This window comes from Hippocampus bargibanti, linkage group LG14, assembly GCF_051943395.1.
Source record: "Hippocampus bargibanti isolate YZ-2025 linkage group LG14, ASM5194339v1, whole genome shotgun sequence".
NCBI classification, from domain to species: domain Eukaryota; kingdom Metazoa; phylum Chordata; class Actinopteri; order Syngnathiformes; family Syngnathidae; genus Hippocampus; species Hippocampus bargibanti.
The window spans coordinates 17,731,691-17,751,679 of record NC_142747.1 but is presented as its reverse complement, the minus strand read 5'-3'; the positions used below and the strand labels follow the sequence as shown (position 1 = coordinate 17,751,679).

The following is a 19,989-nucleotide window of genomic DNA, read 5'->3' as shown; positions in this document are numbered from 1 at the left end:
AATTCCGAAATTAACTCATTCACTGCAATTCACAAATGTATTCGGGAATTGCAAATCTGACGCAGAGCGCCATTCCCGAATTAGTTCGATTTTGTTTTTTCTTGCTTGGATGCCGATAAAGCACTGGCCAGACCTCTGGCAATGTTTTCCTTTCCACAAGGGGGCATCATTTCCTTTTTTCCATGTTAGCGCTTTGTTCCAGCTATAAGAGCTATATAAACCAATATGTATGTATTGCATTGTATTTTGGCCAGCCGCCCTCATTTCAAGCTCACATAACTCCAGACTATTATAATTTAGGAAATAACTCTTTTTCTGATGAAAGTAGAGAATCTGAGGTTTCTTACGTTGCATTGAATGTTGATGTAGTCCTAAAACCACACTAATCTGTATGTCCTGGAATTTGAGTGACAATGACAAAAACCCTGACACTGGAGTGGACACATTTTTGCACATATCTGGCAGTGAATAAGTTAATTGGTTCTGGAAAAAAAAATCATTCATAATATATAAATTTTCCATGTATATGCCCTAATCCGGTCCAAACCCCATCAAAACTCAGACATAAATGTCTTCTTAAGTACATCAATGATTCATAATATGGAACAAATACACTCCAAACCATTGCATAGCCACTCATCACATGTTAGCATTGCTAACTGTGCTATTTTTGTTTCCTTCCAGAACCTTATGTGAGCCGACATCTTCTCAATTTCCGTTTTAGTGAGCCACTTCCCTTCATAAAAGTGTGAAAAAAAATAAGACTTCACATCCAAGCTGTCCGTAAAACTGTCCAAACTCAATCCATGGGACCTCTTCACAATTCCTACAGTGTTTTTGTCATCTTGGAGTATTGAAATAAAAATCAAGTGTACATATTCATGCAAATCCATAGTCACCATTAAATTGTGCACGTGTATTGTGACAGACGTGCATCTGTGTGTTTAATGTTTGCATTGACTGTGTGCTAAGGTCAGGAGGCCACAACAATGACGGTGTGCTGTGTAAGAGGTACTTGCTTTTGTAATTCTTTGCTGCTATTAAAACACGCACAGACAGACACAAACAGACAAACAGACGCACGCGCGTGCACACACACTTCTCACTTGACCATGTGAGCAACACTATCAAACCATTGGCATGCAACAGCTACCACTAGTGGTTCAAATAGGAATTGTACCACACGTTGAGCACAATGAAAATGAATCAATAATGGTTGTAAAATAAACTGGTATTCTAAACTCATATCGTAACACATAGTTCTGTTTATGTAAGACATTTCATATATATTTTTGTATTGGTTAATTTGACAACACTTCAATGCATCAGTCCATTTTTTAATATAAAGTTTAACACCGTTTGTGAAGCAAGCAGTTATTTTTCAATTATATTTTAAATTTCAAATCATTACATATTTTCTATTGCCAACAGTATAATAGCGTAATTTTATGCAAAGAGTTTCCAACTGTATAAAACACTTTATGAAATAAATAAATGATATTTTTCATATTTCAGTATTCAATGCATTCTTTGTTCATTCATATAATATTTAAGATGTGGATCTTTTATAAGACAATAAGCACAATTTGAAATGAATAAGCATAAGGAATAAAGTTGAAATTTCTAGCAACTCGTTTTACTGATTCATGGGCAATAAAATAATATATTAGCAGCAAATGTTAAATAAATTGTGTTTAATAAATATTATTCCAAGGTTATTCAATAAAATGAACGCATAAACAATTTTACACAGCAATTCCATTTTAACTTGACCAAAAAAAAACATACTTATCCTTAAAATAATACAAATAGTTTATTGTTGCTTTGATAAGGATGCAAGCTGACAATAAAGTGGATTTGGAAGGCCCTTACTTGTGGTTGTTTGTATTTCATCTTATTAAAACTTTGCCCGTATTTTGTGTGAATGCATTTGCGCCCATTTTTCTTATATCAGCTACAGCGACGTTTGTGAAAGTAGTTTTGGACCTCGAAGAAAAGATTTTTGAATGTATCGCTGAGAAAATGATGTGAATAGAATATTTGAATCATAAAGTGTCAGTGCATGTGTATACTTCTTGATGTGTATGTGAATACTGCACTGTTCAGTGACACCCCTGTGCATCGCCACTGGCTTTGATCCATTCATTATTTTTTAATAAAGTCCATTTTCAAAATTCTGTGTGATTGTATTGGTGTGTCAAAAAAAATGTTCCAGGACCGTTTGACAAGCGATACATTTCATATACAAAGGTTACAATTGTCCCAATTTGGATGTAATCCCAACAATCGAGTCATACTGACAAAGTGTGTTTTGGAGTAAATTAAGATGGTTTAAGATTCATACCTTGAGTGATATCTGACAGTGTCCGTTGCTTTACTTGATCACCAACGCTCAGTCTGGTTCGAAAAAAAAAAAACAATGGGGTTGAAGGAATGAATGTAAAGTTGCAAATCAAAACAGCTGTGAACCGATACAACTTTTTGAAGGCGATTACAGCGTCCCCATGTGGACATATATCGGTACTCCAACTCGTCGTCGTCGTCGCTAAACCCAAACTGTTAACTAAACAACCCTAATTTTGAAATTCAACCCTAATACAAAACCCATACTTACGAACCTATTTTGAAGCTCTACTTTGAAACCCTCGGCTTATTTTCGCACACTAGTAGCAAGTAGCATATCAAAACAGCTGTGAACCGAGACAACTTTTTGAAGGCGATTACAGCGTCCCCATGTGGACATATATTGGTACCCCAACTCGTCGTCGTCGCTAAACCCAAACTATTATAACTAAACTACCCTAATTTTGAAACTCAACCCTAATACAAAACCCATACTTACGAACCTATTTTGAAGCTCTACTTTGAAACCCTCGGCTTATTTTCGCACACTACTTTAAAACCCTCATCCTATTGTTAAACCCGGGCCCTAGTTGAAAACTGCGTACATGTATAGTCAAACCCTGCCCTCAAACATTAACTCAAATAAAAACACCTACTTTAAAACTCTAATCTAAGTTTTAAACTCTATTTTGAAAATGCTAACTTGAGTTCAACATCCTACTTTGAAACCCTAACCCAAGTTTTAAACTCGATTTTGAAACAACTTGAGTTTAACATCCTACTTTAAAACCATAACGTAGCCTAAAATGCTACTTTGAAGCCCTACACTTGGTTTAATATACAACATTATAACCGAAATTGCTGTAAAACGCCACTTTGAAAACCCAACCCCAATGTAAAGCCCTGCCTTGAAACCTTAACCATAGTTCAAACCCCCCTTTTAATAATAATAATAATAATAATAATAATAATAATACATTTCATTTATAAGCGCCTTTCAAAACTCAAGCACACTTCACAGTCATGTAATGTTTTTGTGCGGGTGAGCAGCAGCAGCCATTCGCGGCAGTGTTCACTCTACGCTAATCCGAGTTCCAAAACCTACGATGAAACTGATGATTTCGGCAACTCTGAATCAACCGTAACTTGGAATCCAAAAATGACATCCCAAATTTGAAATCCTAAACCTGACTTTAAACCCTAACCTGAACTCCAAGCCCAAAGTTAATACATTAAATAAGCAATGGCAAAGGTTTGTGGCGCTAAAAAGTCAAAGTTAGCGCTCAATAGGTTCGGTTGACTGGCTAACAATTGTCCTTTCAAGTTTTGGTAGCATTTTCAGCATTTTGAAAGGAAAGTGCACAGTCATCACTTTGGGCCTTTTACGGTTTTGTGTTTTCAGCAGATTCCGTCCAACAAACAACAAAGCAGCACGCGAGAGTGATGCCCCGTGATTGGTCGCACTCTCACGATTCGCCGTTTCCCTGCGGCAAACAAAACTTTCATGACACTTGGTCTACATGCGCGTGGACTCATCATAGAGGCGCTTCCACTTTGCTTTGGGAAAAGAAAGCACGCCGGCCAGGTGAGAAAATCTTAGCATCAAATCTTTGTCATAATAGTTTCGGATTCAGTCTTAGTCTGGAATTTTGGGAAGGGGCAGTTTTCGAAAACATTGGGAAAATAACTTTTGTCATTTTTATCTAAACATTACATTTTTCCCTTCCCATTCATTGTTCATAATGATACACATTTTAAAGACATTTTATGTAGTTGTTCATTAACTCATTATCTGCCAGACAATGTGCAAAAATGCGTGCACTCCAGTGACAGGGTTTTTGTCATTGTCACTCAAATTCCAGGACCTACAGAATATTGAGTTTTAGGACTACATAAACATTCAATGCAGCGTAAAAAAACGTAGACTCTCTTTCACCAGAAAAAAAAGAGTTAATCCCTAAATTATATGGGTCAGAAGTTATATAAGCTTGAAATGAGGGCGGATGTCCAAAATACAATACAATACATTCATATTGGTTTATATAGCGCTTTAACAATAGCTGAAGCTGGAATAAAGCGTTAAGGTGGAAAAAGGGAAATGCTGCCCCCTTGTGAAAGAGAAAAAACAGCCAGAGGTCTGTCCAGCACTTTATTGGCACTCTAGCAAGAAAAAACAAAACCTGAACACATTTGGGAATGGCGCTCTGTCATATTTTTAATTCCTGAATAAGTTCGGAAATGGCAGCGAATGAGTTAATTTCTTCTCAATGTGTTTTTTTAAGTTATTTATTTGTTATTCATTTATTTAAAATTATTTATACTACTTTTGTTTCAGCTCATAAACGACTACCATCCACCTACTCATGAACTCATGTGTGTGTTTGGGGGGGGGGGGGGGGGGGGGTTGTCAGTATGTACAGCTTCATGGGAGGCGGCTTGTTCTGCGCCGGAGTAGGCAACATCCTTTTGATCGTCTCTACGGCAACCGACTATTGGATGCAATACCGCCACTCCAGCAACTACATGCATCAAGGCCTGTGGCGCTACTGTGTGCCCGGCAAATGCATGACACACACGGATAGCATTGGTAAGACCAAAACATATATGTAACACATATAACATGATGTATGAAGTAGTTCGAGATGAATTCGGAGAGTATCAAAGCATCCTTTTCACCAGTGGAGCAGGGACGTCATGTTGAAATGTGCATGTCTACTACAAGCTAAATGTTGAAAGCAAACATGAAGCTGTAGCATGCATTGACGAAAAGAGACTGTCTCACATCTCACGTAAATCCGCTTCAATTCCAAGCTGCGACAGTTCCACATACGCATCAACGCTCCGACCTTTTCGCTGAACATAGCCACTTTCGTGGCGCCATCTTGAAGGCAAAAACAACAACAAAAACTAAATAATGTGACACAACACAAAAGACACAATCTTTAAATCTTAAGAACTTTCTGCACCCTCTTTGTTGTATGAAGCAGGTCTCGATGAAGGAGGAAGATCAAAGCATCATTTTCACCAATGGATCAGGGACTTCATGTTGAAATGTGCACGTCTACTACAAGCTAAATGTTGAAAACAAAAAAAATGGAGCATCCATTGACGAGAAGAGATTATCTCACATCTCCTGTCCCACCTAAATCCGCTTCAATTCCAAGCTGCGACAGTTCCACATACGCAACAACGCTCCGACCTTTTCGCTAAACATAGCGGACCTGTGAAAATGCTGACCATTAAAGGCGCAAAAAAAAGCACAATCGCCCCGGAGCTGTCAAGCGATGACACTCAAATGGCACTGACATTCCTCCCAATCAAAAACAGTGCTGGCATATTCGTGCTGCCAAAAAAGGAGCAATGGCTCAGCAGAGTCTCCATCTTGATGAATGAAAAGCTGAAAAACAATCTGTATTTGTTCCATATGACGCACAACAGCTCATAGTGACCAAAAAATTAATAAACAACAACAAAAAAATCAACTTGAGAGCACTTGTCTACTCAGGCGCCATCTTGGACTTTGTGTATGTGTGTGTGAGAGAGACTCCATTTTGAAATGGTCCATCCCCAAATAATTTTAGTCGTGTGAAGCTTTGTTTACTGGTGAATTTGTGTAAAGTGTTTACGTTTCGGTCTGCAGCATACTGGGACGCCACGCGGGCTTTCATGATCCTGTCCTTGCTGGCGTGCTTCATCGGTATCGTCATCGGTGTCATGGCCTTCATCCACTACTCCTCCTTTGATGGTTTCGATAAGACCTTTGCTGCTGGCATCCTCTTCTTCATTTCCTGTGAGCGCCAAAACTGCACTCCTGCATTCCATCCAAGTGTCAATGTTTGTCCTTTAGTCGTGTTCTTCATTTCTTGGATTAATTAATTAATATCATTGTGGATAAAATGCATGTTTTTCTCAAAACATTTTGATTCATTTTCCCCCCCAGAAAAGCAATTTTTTAATAATAATAATAATAGTTTATTTATAAGCGCCTTTCAAAACTCTCAATGACACTTTTTTTTATGATTATTTGTCAAGATATCAAAAAAAAAGTATCTCACCAAAACAAGTTGAGTCTCAAAATATTATTTTTTGTTAAAAATACAGCTTTCAAAATAAATGTTCACAATTTTGAGTGAGAGAGAAAAAAAATGCTAAATGTTTCCTAATTAAAAAATAGGTAGCGTATTTTCCGGTGTATAAGGCGCAACCAAAAGCCAAAGATGACCCAGCGCCTTATACGCAGGTGTGTCTTGTATGTGAAGTAATATTGAGCCACAACAAGTCTCGCACGTACTGTCAGTAGTCAACGACTCAATTTCTCCCTGTAAAAGTAGTGCACCTTATAATGTGGTGTGTCTTATATTTGGAAAAATGTATCTATTTACAGTATATATAATATTCGGAAAACATTTTTCATTGATTAAAGGTGCGCCTTATAGTCCAGTGGGCCTTATATATGGAAAAAGTTTGAAAATACACCATTCATTGTGGGTGCGCCTTATAGTCCATTTCACCTTATACAGCGGAAAATACGGTACAGTGATACCTCGGTTTACGAATCCCTTGGTTTACGAACTTTTCGGTTATATTTATGAAAATATTACCTTGGCATACGAACTATTTTTCGGGATACACACGGAGCGCCACAATGAGTGTTGTGTCGTTCGCGAACGAGCCCGTTCTCCTAACAAGAAAATGGCATCCGACTGTTTTTGTCCTCTATTCCCCGCCCCCAGTCTTCGGTTAAAGCCACGTGATTGGTCAAGAAGGCAGCAGTGAGCGGAGGTGGGATAAACATTAAAGAGACAGGCAGACGACAGAGAGTGAGAAAATGGATAGATAGGTGAAATTTGGACTTTCAACTTTGATAGTTCAAAGGCAGAGTGTAGACTGCAAGGTTAAAATTCCCATCACTCAGGCTCCACAAATAAACCGCACAAGCCATCTGTACACTAGATGCAAAAAGCTATCAACCCAGCTAAACAGAACACAATTGATGAGGAACAAGGTAAAATTATCGCAGAGAAAGCACCTACAAAGGATCATTCCTCAAGATGGTGAAAGAAGAAGGCTACATTCCTCATCAAGTGTTTAATACTGATGAAACCGGCCACTCCATTCCATCAAGCCATCAACGACCATCACAAAGATAAATAAAACCACTTTATTATACAGTCCAGTTTATTTCTTTAATTAAAATACAATAGCACATTTATTATACAAAAAATAAGGTATATTTTGCGTAGTTTTAAGACTTAGAAAATAGGACAGTAGAAAATTACGTTTTTTGGGGACCTGGTAACGGATTATTCTCATTTCAATGGTTTTCTATGGGAAATAAATTTTGGGGATACACACTTTTCGCCTTACACACTCTGTCTGGGAACCAATTAAGTTCGTAAGCCAAGGTACCACTGTATTTAAAAACATCTGCCCTACATCCGTTTTTTTTTTTGGTATTTTTGGTCTTAATTTGTATGCACTTAGGTTTCTTCGTGCTGCTGGCCATGGCCGTGTACACGGGCGTGACGGTCAACTATTACGGTAAACGCTATGGGAATTGGCGTTTCTCCTGGTCCTACATCATGGGCTGGGTGGCTGTGGTGCTCACCTTCTTCTCAGGTACTTCTCTTTTTTTCTCAATATCATCATCATGACACGCATTCGCAGTTTTCAGAAGTCCTTGTTGCTCATCGCAGGTATCTTCTACATGTGCGCCTACCGCATGCACGAATGCCCACGGAATTCAAACTCGCGCTAATATCATCGAGATGCCAATTGTCAACTTCATTTCTTCTTCAAGCCTCATGAATACTTATTAGCAAGGTCAATAAACCATTGAGTGCATCTGATTGGTTGCCATGTTGTTGTTTTCAAGTTAACTGTTATTTCTTTTTATGGATTGCTTGTAAAAGGAAAGTAAATAGTGTTTGTATAACACCCTTTAAATCGTGACAAATTAAATAGCAACACTGTAAAGTGTCCTTGAGAGTTTTGAAAGGCGCTTATTAATGAAATGTATTATTAGTATTGAAAGCCAATTGGCATCGAAATTATCCCCAAAAATCATATATTGAATAATAAACTAATGATTGTTTGTTGTAAATGTCGGTCTGTGCGTCTGATGGTGATGGGGCTAGCAGAGAAACATTTTGGAAAGCCTAGACTGCACTCCACTGCAAGAATGTAATCATAATATGTATTTGTTCAATATTTTGCCTGCGAAAATGTTTTTTTTTTTTGAGGGTTGGGTGGGAGTTTGGACGGATTCCGGTCTTTACATGGAAAATGAACCCCACCCCTTAAAAAAAAATCAATTTCAGAAATTTCTTCCAGAACAAATTGATTTCGTAAATTGAGGTATCACTGCACTGGTAATAATCAAATTGAAAACGATAAAAAGGATATTTCACCGTTTCAAACTATATAAAAACTGATAGAGAAAACACATTTTAACCAAACCAGGGCGCATAACATACCAACATGTGATTTCGCGAAAAGGTGCGGAAACAGGTTAATCGTCACATAAATAAAACATTAGCAGAGAAACGCTTTGCTGGGGTATTTTAGAATTCCCAAAGGGAAACTGCAAAAATAAATATCAGTCATGCTAACGAATTGAGTGACTTTGAACGACCGTGCACGGAAGCACATCGCGAAATTACCTTTAGCGACTACAACTTACAGGCGAGCTAGCAATAGTTACACTTCTTGCCATTATTCAAAAATTCCTGACCACACGAACATAACGTTTCTCGGTAGAGATCGTTATAACTTACCAAAAATGACACGAGGACATCAAACGTGGGCGTTCCTGATGATATTCTCGGTTCATTCTGTACACAAAATTAGCATACAGCCACGGCCTCCTTCGGCGTTTTGACGGGCGGTTTCCTCTTGGAATTAATTTCACGTTAATTTGCACACACGTGCACTCAATGGCTCGGAATAGTCTTTTTAAACTACTTCACACGACATGTATTTTCTATATTACTCAAAAACTATAACGTTTGACTGCGCCACACACGTACATGTACACTTTATTAACCTTTATATTGTTTTGGAAAAAAAATCACGTTGTGTTGCGAGTCATTCTTACACATATGTAAAAATACACAAAACAGTCAAATAATGGGTGACATCAGCAACAACTGTTTCTGGGGTGTTATAAACATACCTATAAAGAGAAACAATATATTTTCTATCCGATTGGGATATTTTAGAACCGTTTTGAGGGTTAAATTTTCCGCTCGAAATTTATGACGTAGTCAGAGGTTGCCGCCCCTCTCCATTTTGTTTTGTAAAATGTCGAAGCTTCTAATCTCCAATTAACGTAACTCCAATTTTAAAATGGCACGAAGATGAAGTCATCAGTTTTTCCATCAAAATTAGGTAGCAATGCACACATTTTACATTAAGTTTTAATTCGCGTTAAGTTTCAGCAATCATAAATCCGGAGGATTTTATACTTGCGACTCTGTAGTGCGTGTTAATATAATGTGAGCGTTAAAAAAAGTGTAAATTCGAAGTAAATAAAACAAAAATGCTTTCATTGTTTAATTAGTATAAAAATGTATAAAATAAAAATGAACTGTCTATTGTGTCAATAGTTGCTTTATAAAGTGAGTATTGTGGTCAAAATCGGGAGACTCCTGACCAAATTGTGAGACTGAACATGTATGTACTTTTTTTAAAGCAGATAATCATTGCGCTGTTTTCGCCTTGTATTATAAATGAAATGTATTTTTAAAAATATAGTAATACACATAGTGACTTGAAACTAGTCTGATGCGCACAAGCTATTAAAAAAAGTTGACCATTTCAACAACCTTTTGCATATTAGCCACCGCTAATCATCAGCAATGAGTCGGCGAATAAAGACTACTTTTGTACAGTTTCATTGAGGAAAAGATTTATTGTCAAAAAGCTAGAATGGAATAAAAGTGCAACACCAAGTAGTTGGTTTGGGTGCAAAGAGAGCTCAAAGCCATGACGTACAGAGAGAGTGAGCCGAAAGAAGCTTCTGACAGACGGTAGGTAAGGCATACAAGATCCATCATGGTGGATTTGGGAGTTGGATTTAATCAACCTCCTCAATGGTGGGTCCTGAAGAACCTCCTCCGGGAGCACCTCCGGCCCCTGGGAAAGGTCCGCCACCCGGCATTCCTCCCGGCATTCCCCCTGGCATGCCGCCTGCTCCCTGGTACAGCTTGGTCATGACGGGGTTGCACACCTTCTCCAGTTCCTTCTGCTGGTGATCAAATTCCTCTTTCTCTGCAGACTGAGTGAGGAGCAAGAGGAGAAGGGGTTTTAAATAGAAAAACAGACCCAAAAAAGTAAAACTGAAAATAGTACAGTGATACCTCGGCTTGCAAACTTAATTGGTTCCCAGACAGAGTGTGTAAGGTGAAAAGTGTGTATCCCAAAAAATAATTTCCCATAGAAAACCATTAAAATGAGAATAATCCATTCCCAGGTCCCCATAAAACATAATTTTATACTTTCTAATTTTCCAAGCCTTAAAACTACACAAAATATGCCTTATTTTATGTATAATAAATGTGCTATGGTATTGTGATTAAAGAAATGAACTGGACTGTATAATAAAATCGTTTTATTTACCTTTGTGATGGTCGTTGATAGCTTGATGGAATGAAGTGGCCGGTTTCCTCAGCATTAAACACTTGATGAGGAACGTAGCATTCTTTCACACCATCTTGAGGAATGATCCTTTGTAGGTGCTTTCTCTGCCATAATTTTACCTGGTTCCTCATCAATTGTGTTCTGTTTAGCTGGGTTGACAGCTTTTTGCATCAAGTGTACAGATGGCTTGTGCGGGTTATTTGTGGATCCTGATGGGAATTTTAACCTTGCAGCATACACTCTGCTTTTGAACTATCAAAGTTGAAACGAGTCCAAATGTCACTGTTTTCTATCCATTTTATCAATCTCTCTGTCGTCTGCCTGTCTCTTTAATGTTTAAACCACCTCCCCTCACTGCTGCGTTCTTGACCAATCATGTGGCTTTAACCGACGCCTGGGGGCGGGGAATAGAGGACCAAAACAAGCCGGCTGCCACTTTGTTAGGAGAACAATACGAAAAATAGTTTATATGCCAAGGCAAAATGTTCATAAATTTAACGTTCGTAAACCGAGGTATCACTGTACTTCACAATTTTAAACATTAATTTCCATTACCTGGTTGGCATCCAGCCACTTGATGACCTCGTTGCACTTTTCCAGAATCTTGGTCTTGTCTTCCTCACTTATCTTGTCCTTGAGCTTTTCATCCTCGATGGTGCTCTTTACGTTGAAGGCGTAGGACTCCAGGGCGTTCTTGGAGGCCACCTTGTCTCTCTGCACGTCATCCTCCGCCTTGTACTGCTCCGCTTCGTGCACCATGCGTTCGATGTCTTCCTTGCTCAGGCGACCTGACAAAGTCAATGTGATGAAATGTTGGCTTTTTTTAGTTGAAAGCAGAAATGCGAACTCGGAACTTTACTACAACTTGTACTAACTACGGATTGCGGGTGGGAACTCCAATTCCAATGTTTTTTTAAATATATACATTTCATTTTCTAAAAGCCTCTATCTAAATGTATTTGTTTTTGGTCCCATTTTTGCCTCAATTTTGGTGCATCCCAAACTCTGGCAACATTACAGTACAACATTTCACATTACAATGGGAACTCAAAAATAACCTTAAATGTGTTTTTTCCAGAAATTAAAATGGTGCATTACTACAATATTTTCATTTACCATATTTCCCGGTGTATTAGGCACACAGGAGTATAAGGTGCACCACCAATGAATGAGGTATTTTCAGACTTTTTCCACATATAAGACACACCAGACTATAAGGCACCTTCAATGAATCAAGTTTTCCAAATATAATATAAATACAGCAAAGTCTCGTTATATCGATATTCTCGGGAGTCGGAAAAAATATCGATATAACCGGACTATCGATATATCCGATCCTGCGGCATGTAAATTTTCTCCTTGCGTTCATAGAAATAGTATCGTAATAAGCAGTACTATCGATATAACGAGACTTTACTATATTAACAGTTTTTCAAATATAAAGCACACCACATCATAAACAACTTCTACGGGGAGTATGTTGAGGCTCCATATGACTTTACATATAAGGCGCACGGTCATCTTTTGAAGAAAATAAAGGCTTTTGGGTGCGCCTTATACACCAGAAAATAGGGTAACTATTGTAATAATGATTTTTTTTAAGTGAAAAAAGCATAGACCGTTCCTACTTGTAACATTTTCATTCAAAGTACCGTATTTTCTACACTATAAGGCGCATCTAAAATGTTTTTTTTTTCAAAAGCTGACCAATGCGCCTCATAATGCGGCGCACCTTATGTAAGGAAAACATTTTAAAATGTCATTCATTGAATGTGGCCCTTATAATGTGGTGCGCCTTATGCGTGGAGATCGTTTTTAAATGTCATTCATTGAATGTGCCCCTTATAATGCGGTGCGCCTTATGCATGGAAAATGTTTTTAAATGTCATTCATTGAATGTGCCCCTTATAATGCGGTGCGCCTTATGCATGGAAAACTTTTGAAAAGATTTTTAAATGTTATTTGTTGAAGATGGGACTTATATTCCAGAAAATACAGTCATCACGTTATCTTTTACTCAGAGCATTTTCATAACTTTGCTGCTGTGAAATGTAAATTTCTCCACTGCGAGACTAATAAAGGCAAATCCAATCCAAAAGATAACCCTTTTGTGTATAAAACATCTTATTGGTAACCCCACTTTCAATTTGTCCGGCTTGTTTCGACGAGTGTATCATCATGCGCACCTTTGTCATTTGTGATGGTGATCTTGTTCTCTTTGCCGGTGCTCTTGTCGACGGCGCTGACGTTCAAGATGCCATTGGCGTCGATGTCGAAGGTCACCTCGATTTGTGGGACGCCTCGGGGCGCCGGGGGGATCCCGGCTAGTTCAAATTTCCCCAGAATGTTGTTGTCTTTGGTCATGGCTCTTTCGCCCTCGAATACCTGGGGGTAATTCACCAATTATCACGCCTTAGTTTTGAGTTGGGAGAGCAGCGGCGGCGGCGGTTGTACCTGAATGAGCACACCGGGTTGGTTGTCCGAGTAGGTGGTGAAGACTTGATTCTGTTTGGTGGGGATGGTGGTGTTCCTCTTGATGAGCGACGTCATAACGCCGCCGGCCGTCTCGATGCCAAGAGACAAGGGGGTTACATCCAGGAGCAGGAGGTCCTGAACTTGCTCCGACTTGTCGCCAGACAGGATAGCAGCCTGCACGGCTAAAAATAAATAAATAAAAATACAAATAAAATATAAATAAAAATAGACATTCAAAAATCTCCAATTTTCAAAAGGTGCTTTGTCGCTTCAGGAGTTTGCGACTAAATACAGTTTAGATTCATTTATGAGCATTTTTTTTACCCAAAAAAAAATACAAATAATTAAATAAATGCAATAAAAAAAAATTTTTTACGTTGAAAAAATAAAACACCGTCCCTTTAAAGGACAACCGACGTCTCCGAATAAGTTGTGTCCAAAATTTTTAAAATGGCTTCAAATGACTTCTACTCGGCATATTTTAATAAGATTCCACCGCATATAGCCATATTTTACGTTTTAAGACTCGCACTGAACATTCAGTAAGTCTTGTTTTTGAGTTGGTGACGAGTCCTCACGTGACGTCAGAAAAGGACCGCCTCATGACCATAAAAAAGACGCATTGTAGCGTCTTTCCATCACGTCAATGTATTTTGCTGTACTGTTTTGACGTATTGGTGTGACATCACGAACTGGAGGCGGGACTTTCTGAAAATGCCCAATTCGCAGCTCAATTTTTTTTTGCAGATTTTGGACACTTTAAGTCATTTTTATTTGTGTTTATCATTTGAATACAAAGATCATACTGCATGTTTTGGGTATTTTAGAGGCTATAAAACGTTTTTCTGATGTCAGTTAAAAAACAAAAAAGTGACGTCGGTTGCCCTTTAACTCATTCACTGCCATGCTTGAATTTATTCAGGAATTGAAAATATGACGTAGAGGGGCCGAATTTGTTCGGGTTCTGGTGTTTCTTGCTGGGATACCGACAAAGCGCTGGTCAGGCCTCTGGCAATGTTTTTTTCCCCTTCCACGAGAGTGAAGCATTTCCCTTTTTCCATGTTAGAGCTTTGTTCCAGCTTCAGCTGTTGTTCAAGCGCTATGTAAACCAATATGGAAGTATTGTATTTTGGACAGCTCCCCTCATTTCAAGCTCATATAACTCCAGACCCATATAATTTAAGAATTAACTATTTTTTTGTAATGAAAGAAGAGTCTAAGGTTTCTTACGCTGCATTGAATATGTATGTAGTCCTAAAACGACAAAAAAGACAAAACCCTGGCGCTGGAGTGGACAACTTTTTTTTCCCCACATTATCTGGCAGTGAATGAGTTAAATCTCGGAATCACATGATTAAATGGACTTCACATCATTTCATATGGGGAAACTAAATTCTGAAAGGTGGCAAAGTGTACTCGAGTTTTCAAAAGGCGCTTTACAATCAAATGTATTATTAATTCAATCAAAAGTACCAGATTGGATTTTATTGGATTTTTCCCCCCCTCATTCAAAGTTTAGTTTAATCAGGTCTTTTATTATTTATGGTTATATTGTTCTAGTGTTAATTGTTCTAATTGTCAAGTGTTCGTGGGTGCGTTGAAATGCGCTTGTAAATTAAATGTATTATTATTATCATCATGATTATTATTATCATTATTACCATCTTCGACATCTATTATTGTATATTATAGTATTTTTTTATTATCTTCCATTATATATATATATATTATATAATTTTATATTACATAATGTTATATTTAATTATTTTATATTAAATTTTATATTATTTGATATTCATTTTATAGTTATATTATATATTTTTTTTAATTCTATTCGATTATTTTTTATCCTATATGACTTTATATTAAATTATTTTCTATTATTTTATTATAATAATACCTGCGCCATAGGCCACCGCCTCGTCGGGATTGATGCTCTTGTTCAATTCCTTCCCGTTGAAAAAGTCCTTGAGCAGCTTCTGGATCTTGGGAATGCGAGTGGAGCCTCCCACCAGGACGACTTCGTTGATGGCCGCCTTATCGAGCTTGCCGTCGCGCAACGCTTTCTCCACGGGTTCCAGGGTGCCGCGGAACAGATCTCCGTTTAGCTCCTCGAAGCGAGCCCTGGTGATGGAGGTGTAGAAGTCGATGCCCTCGTACAGCGAGTCGATCTCCACGCTGGCCTGCGAGCTGGAAGACAAGGTGCGCTTGGCCCGCTCGGACGCCGTGCGCAGGCGTCGCACCGCTCGCTTGTTGCCGGTGATGTCCTTCTTGTGCTTGCGCTTGAACTCGGCGATGAAGTGGTTGACCAAGCGGTTGTCAAAGTCCTCGCCGCCCAAATGAGTGTCGCCCGACGTCGACTTCACCTCAAAGATGCCATCCTCGATAGACAAGACGGACACGTCAAAGGTGCCGCCGCCCAGATCGAAGATGAGGACGTTTTTTTCACTGCCGACCTAGCATCAGACACACGTTAGCATCGAAGAAAAGAAAGCCCGTCGCGCTTCATCGACCGAGCCTGACCTTCTTGTCCAAGCCGTAAGCGATGGCGGCCGCGGTGGGCTCATTGATGATACGGAGGACATTGAGTCCGGCGATGGTTCCGGCATCTTTGGTAGCCTGACGCTGAGAGTCATTGAAGTAGGCTGGCACGGTCACCACGGCGTTGGTGACGGGCTGCCAGGGAACACAATGGAACGTTTACTCGACAACTGCACCGCACGGCACCAACTGTCACTGTCCACTAGCTGGCTATTTGCTAGCTGCCTGTCAGCTATCTAGCTATTAGCGATCTATTCGCTAGTTGGCTATTAGCCATCTATAGCACTGTGCTGATCACCTGTTCTAAATTTACATACGATATATAGCGATCTCGTGCTTTGAATGAACGTTCGGTATTTGCTATTGTTGACATTCTTTTTATTGGAAACCGTAATTCTCATTAATAAACCGTAACCTGGAATAGGATAATGAAAACCAGACTCATCACGGTAAAAACGGAGTACAGTGAGACCTCAACTTACAAACATCAAATTTCTGAAAATTAAACCTTAATAGGCACTATTTTCATAATACACACCCACCACAGCTGGCGGAGTGATCTTCGGCGGAAGCACATGACCGAACAGCACCAGAGGTTAAATTACCGACAGTCCTTATGGAAGGTGACTCTCCTTCCATAAGCCATCAACGACCATCAAAAAGGTAAATAAAACTTTTTTTACAGCACAGTTTATTTCTTTAATTACAGTCCTTATGTAATGCGCCTCTCTTGCCAAACAGCAATTCCCTTTGACCTTCGACCTCCAACGCCATTCCATCAAGCCATAAATGACCATCACAAATGTAAATAAAATGACTATGATACAATGCAGTGTATTTCTTTCATTACAATACAATAGCACATTTATTATACATAGAATAAGGTATGTTGTGTGTAGTTTTAAGGCTTATTTAGTTTAAAAGTATATTTCATGGAAACCCAGGAACGGATTATTCCCATTTTAATGGTTTCCTATGGGAATTTTTTTTTTACATACACACTTTTCGCCTTACACACTCTGTCTGGGAACCAATTAAGTTTGTAAGTTGAGGTCTCACTGTAGTTGGAAGGTATGAATAAACCGTAACCCGGAATGAGACAATGAAATCTGTACTCATTACGGCAAAACCGGAGTAGTTAGCACGTATGCTATACGGTACCAAATAATCCATCTCAAAAGTAATCAAAATCTAAATAAACGTCGTTTCCACACCTTGCCAAGGTACGCCTCTGCAATTTCCTTCATTTTAAGGAGAACCATGGAGGAGATCTCCTCAGGGTAGAAGCTCTTGGTCTCGCCCTTGTACTCCACCTGGACTTTGGGACGCGAGTTATCGTCAATGACGGCGAAGGGCCAGTGCTTCATATCGGACTGAACCACTTCCTCGTTAAAGTGCCGGCCAATGAGTCGCTTGGCATCTGAGGGGGAAGATCATGTAATCATTTTTAAAAAGTAAATAACTAAACTCGGTCATTGGTCAATACAAGTATTTCATACCAAATACGGTGTTGCTAGGATTCAGGGCGACTTGGTTCCTAGCCGCATCGCCAATCAGCCTCTCCGAGTCTGTGAAGGCAACATAGCTGGGCGTGGTCCTATTGCCCTGATCGTTGGCAATGATCTCCACTTTGCCGTGCTGGAACACGCCTACACAAGAGTAGGTGGTGCCCAGATCAATACCAACTGCTGGTGCCTTGGCCATGGCTTTCTGAAAAGATGGCGATGAGAAAAGAGCGGCGTTATTATGAAGCACAGTGTCGTTTGACGGTCTCTCTTCACAAGCAGCCTGAATCGTTTCAGTTTTCAATTTGAAAGCTATACTAGAAAATCATGTCATAGATTAAAATTCAGTTTGATTCCTATTAATTAATTCCCATTAATTGATTACAGTGAAAGTCGTACAATAAAATTTGTTTGTAGCAATATTTTTTTCCACAACAAGGGACTTCTCACTATAGCAACATTTATCTCAGATATAAACACATACAAATGTATCCATTTCTATTCCAATAGTGCATCAGTATGGGCCAACACTTTAGATTGCCCCTTTAGAAAGAAGAAATGGGAAAGAAATTGTGAAATTTATAATCAGCAGTCGCTTTACATACATCAATTTATTGCATAATGGATTTTACTTTGGTTCCTCTATCTTTCATTTGTATTACTTTTAACCCATTTATGCCGAACATGTTCATATGAACACAGATAAATTCATTTTCAAAGGCATTAATATTGTTTCTTGCCAAATTAATTATTGTCATTTATATATTATTACATTGTTGTTAATTATATACTCTGCTTGAATCTGTCACTCTGTTTTGATTTTATTAGAATTTTAAAATGAATTTATCTGTGCTCATATGAACACGTTTGCCGTAAATGGGTTAACCTGCCGTTTTTTGTAACGCTTTCCCAATTCAACAACCATGCTTCTCTGAAACTACGAATAACACAATTTATTGTACTACTGTGCATATGTAAACTAGTGTGGTGTTTTTCTACCATTGAGGACTGAAACTGTGTAAACCTGAAATTTGGATCTTGCGAGGTTCACTAAAAAAACACGTTTGGAAACCATTTAAATAGATATGGTACTATTAGACTGTGAGTAATTAAAAATATTAGTTGTCATTTTCTTATCCCATTAGGTCAGCGTACTTTTCATCATAATCCTCACAATAATAATAATACATTTCATTTATAAGCACCTTTCAAAACTCTCAAGGTCACTTTACAGTCACAGGATACGTTTTTCGGTGGGAAGGCAGAGGCAGCCACATGCGCGAGCGTTCACTCAACCCGGAATAACTCAAATAGAAAGCTAGCTAGCTAGCTATTAATAGCGGTTTTGTCAAGCCACAATGCCTGAAGGCAAATAAAATTGTAATGGAACCTTGCACCGATTGCAATTTAGCAAAACGTCTGCGCCCTATTTAAACTTAACAACTTAATATATTTCAAACACGTATGACTAATGTTGCTATGCGAAGCACCCGAGAAAACAGATGCTCGGGTTACATAAACCAGATGGGGGAGTTGTTCAAAATTTGAACTAGTCATGACATGAAGTGCGCATGCGCGCTTCATGAACAAAACCTCAACTCGTTACTCGGGCGTGGCTCCTCACTTCCTCGAGGCAAACATTCTTATGGTTCCTTTTTCTTAAAATACGTTGTTACATAATATTTTTTTCATTAAAACTACACTTTTCATGAAGGATACGACCCATAACCGGATCTAACGTGCATTATTCACCCAAAAAAAATGCTCTCTTGGGTATCGGTGATTATAGTACGCAAAAAGTTCGAAAAACATTAGTTGCAATACATGTGCGTTGCTACATTTAAAGCATATAAATAGTATGTATTGGATTGCAAGTTATTGGAAAATGTGTTACTAAAAGAGCAAATTTATTCGGTTATCCTTGGTGGTCGACGAGTTTAACTTCGAAAACATTCCCTTCTAGAAAAGTTACTCTTACAAACAGTAAGTATATACGCCATTGCGCGTACTCACCTCTTTTCACAGACTATCGGAGTTCTTTAAGGCCTCAGCGGTGGTTTTAGACCGGCTGCCTGACGAAGCGTCGATACGACGGCCAAGAGGAAAAGGAAAGGGCTAGTTTTGCCGTTGGAGCCTTTAACGACGCAGCACAGCCGCCACAGAAGTCTCCAGAAGGAAAGGCGGAGCCGTCGACGGTCCAATGAAAAACAATTAAATTCTGTTGCTAATACAAGGGAGGCTTTTCTTTGGTTTAAAAAAAAAACCTCCCCCTGAAACCACCGTCGTGAATAATCATGACGTGACGATCACGTTGTTATGCAACTGTGGAAAACTACTCCCACACCAGTGATGGGAATCCGGGCTCTTTTCAGAGAAGCGGTTCTCGGTTCTTTTGGCTCGGGTCACTCAAGAGATCCAGCTCTTAGCTCCCAAGTGGCTCCTCAGTTATGTTGCTTAACTTAAAGGACAACCGACGTCACTGGAC

General features: G+C 39.0%; 3 protein-coding genes across 3 annotated transcripts in view; 2 read left to right on the top strand and 1 right to left on the bottom strand.

Moving 5' to 3' along the window:
- Positions 1-2,182, top strand: part of LOC148888644 (roundabout homolog 2) — a 64,856-nt gene extending 62,674 nt beyond the window's left edge. Inside the window, exon 25 of the mRNA XM_089013763.1 lies at positions 685-2,182. Coding sequence (XP_088869889.1) covers positions 685-696 — 12 coding nt within the window. The 3' untranslated portion in view covers positions 697-2,182. The remainder of the gene's footprint in view (positions 1-684) is intronic.
- Positions 2,183-3,855: 1,673 nt separating this feature from the next.
- Positions 3,856-8,187, top strand: lim2.3 (lens intrinsic membrane protein 2.3). Its single transcript, XM_089012932.1, has 5 exons — positions 3,856-3,928; positions 4,755-4,930; positions 5,984-6,133; positions 7,828-7,962; positions 8,040-8,187. Exons 2-5 carry the CDS (start codon positions 4,756-4,758, stop codon positions 8,099-8,101), a joined length of 522 nt encoding a protein of 173 aa, XP_088869058.1. The 5' UTR covers positions 3,856-3,928; position 4,755; the 3' UTR covers positions 8,102-8,187.
- A 2,048-nt stretch (positions 8,188-10,235) lies between these two features.
- hspa8b (heat shock protein family A (Hsp70) member 8b) lies at positions 10,236-19,677 on the bottom strand. The gene is made up of 9 exons (XM_089012931.1): positions 19,518-19,677; positions 17,499-17,709; positions 17,214-17,419; positions 15,982-16,134; positions 15,359-15,914; positions 13,438-13,640; positions 13,170-13,368; positions 11,539-11,771; positions 10,236-10,621 (listed from the first exon to the last, which is right to left on the bottom strand). The coding sequence occupies exons 2-9, from the start codon at positions 17,701-17,703 to the stop codon at positions 10,421-10,423; spliced, it is 1,956 nt and encodes a 651-aa protein (XP_088869057.1). The 5' UTR covers positions 17,704-17,709; positions 19,518-19,677; the 3' UTR covers positions 10,236-10,420.
- Between the last annotated feature and the right edge of the window lie 312 nt (positions 19,678-19,989).

Excerpts from the sequence above, each read along its gene's own strand:
- lim2.3 (XM_089012932.1), top strand. The coding sequence starts at position 4,756 with ATGTACAGCTTCATGGGAGGCGGCTTGTTCTGCGCCGGAGTAGGCAAC. Across the intron at positions 4,931-5,983 it reads GACACACACGGATAGCATTG|CATACTGGGACGCCACGCGG; the intron begins GTAAGACCAAAA and ends TTCGGTCTGCAG. Across the intron at positions 6,134-7,827 it reads CATCCTCTTCTTCATTTCCT|GTTTCTTCGTGCTGCTGGCC; the intron begins GTGAGCGCCAAA and ends GTATGCACTTAG.
- hspa8b (XM_089012931.1), bottom strand. The coding sequence starts at position 17,703 with ATGGCCAAGGCACCAGCAGTTGGTATTGATCTGGGCACCACCTACTCT. Across the intron at positions 15,915-15,981 it reads CTTACGGCTTGGACAAGAAG|GTCGGCAGTGAAAAAAACGT; the intron begins GTCAGGCTCGGT and ends GTCTGATGCTAG. Across the intron at positions 10,622-11,538 it reads AGTGGCTGGATGCCAACCAG|TCTGCAGAGAAAGAGGAATT; the intron begins GTAATGGAAATT and ends CTCCTCACTCAG.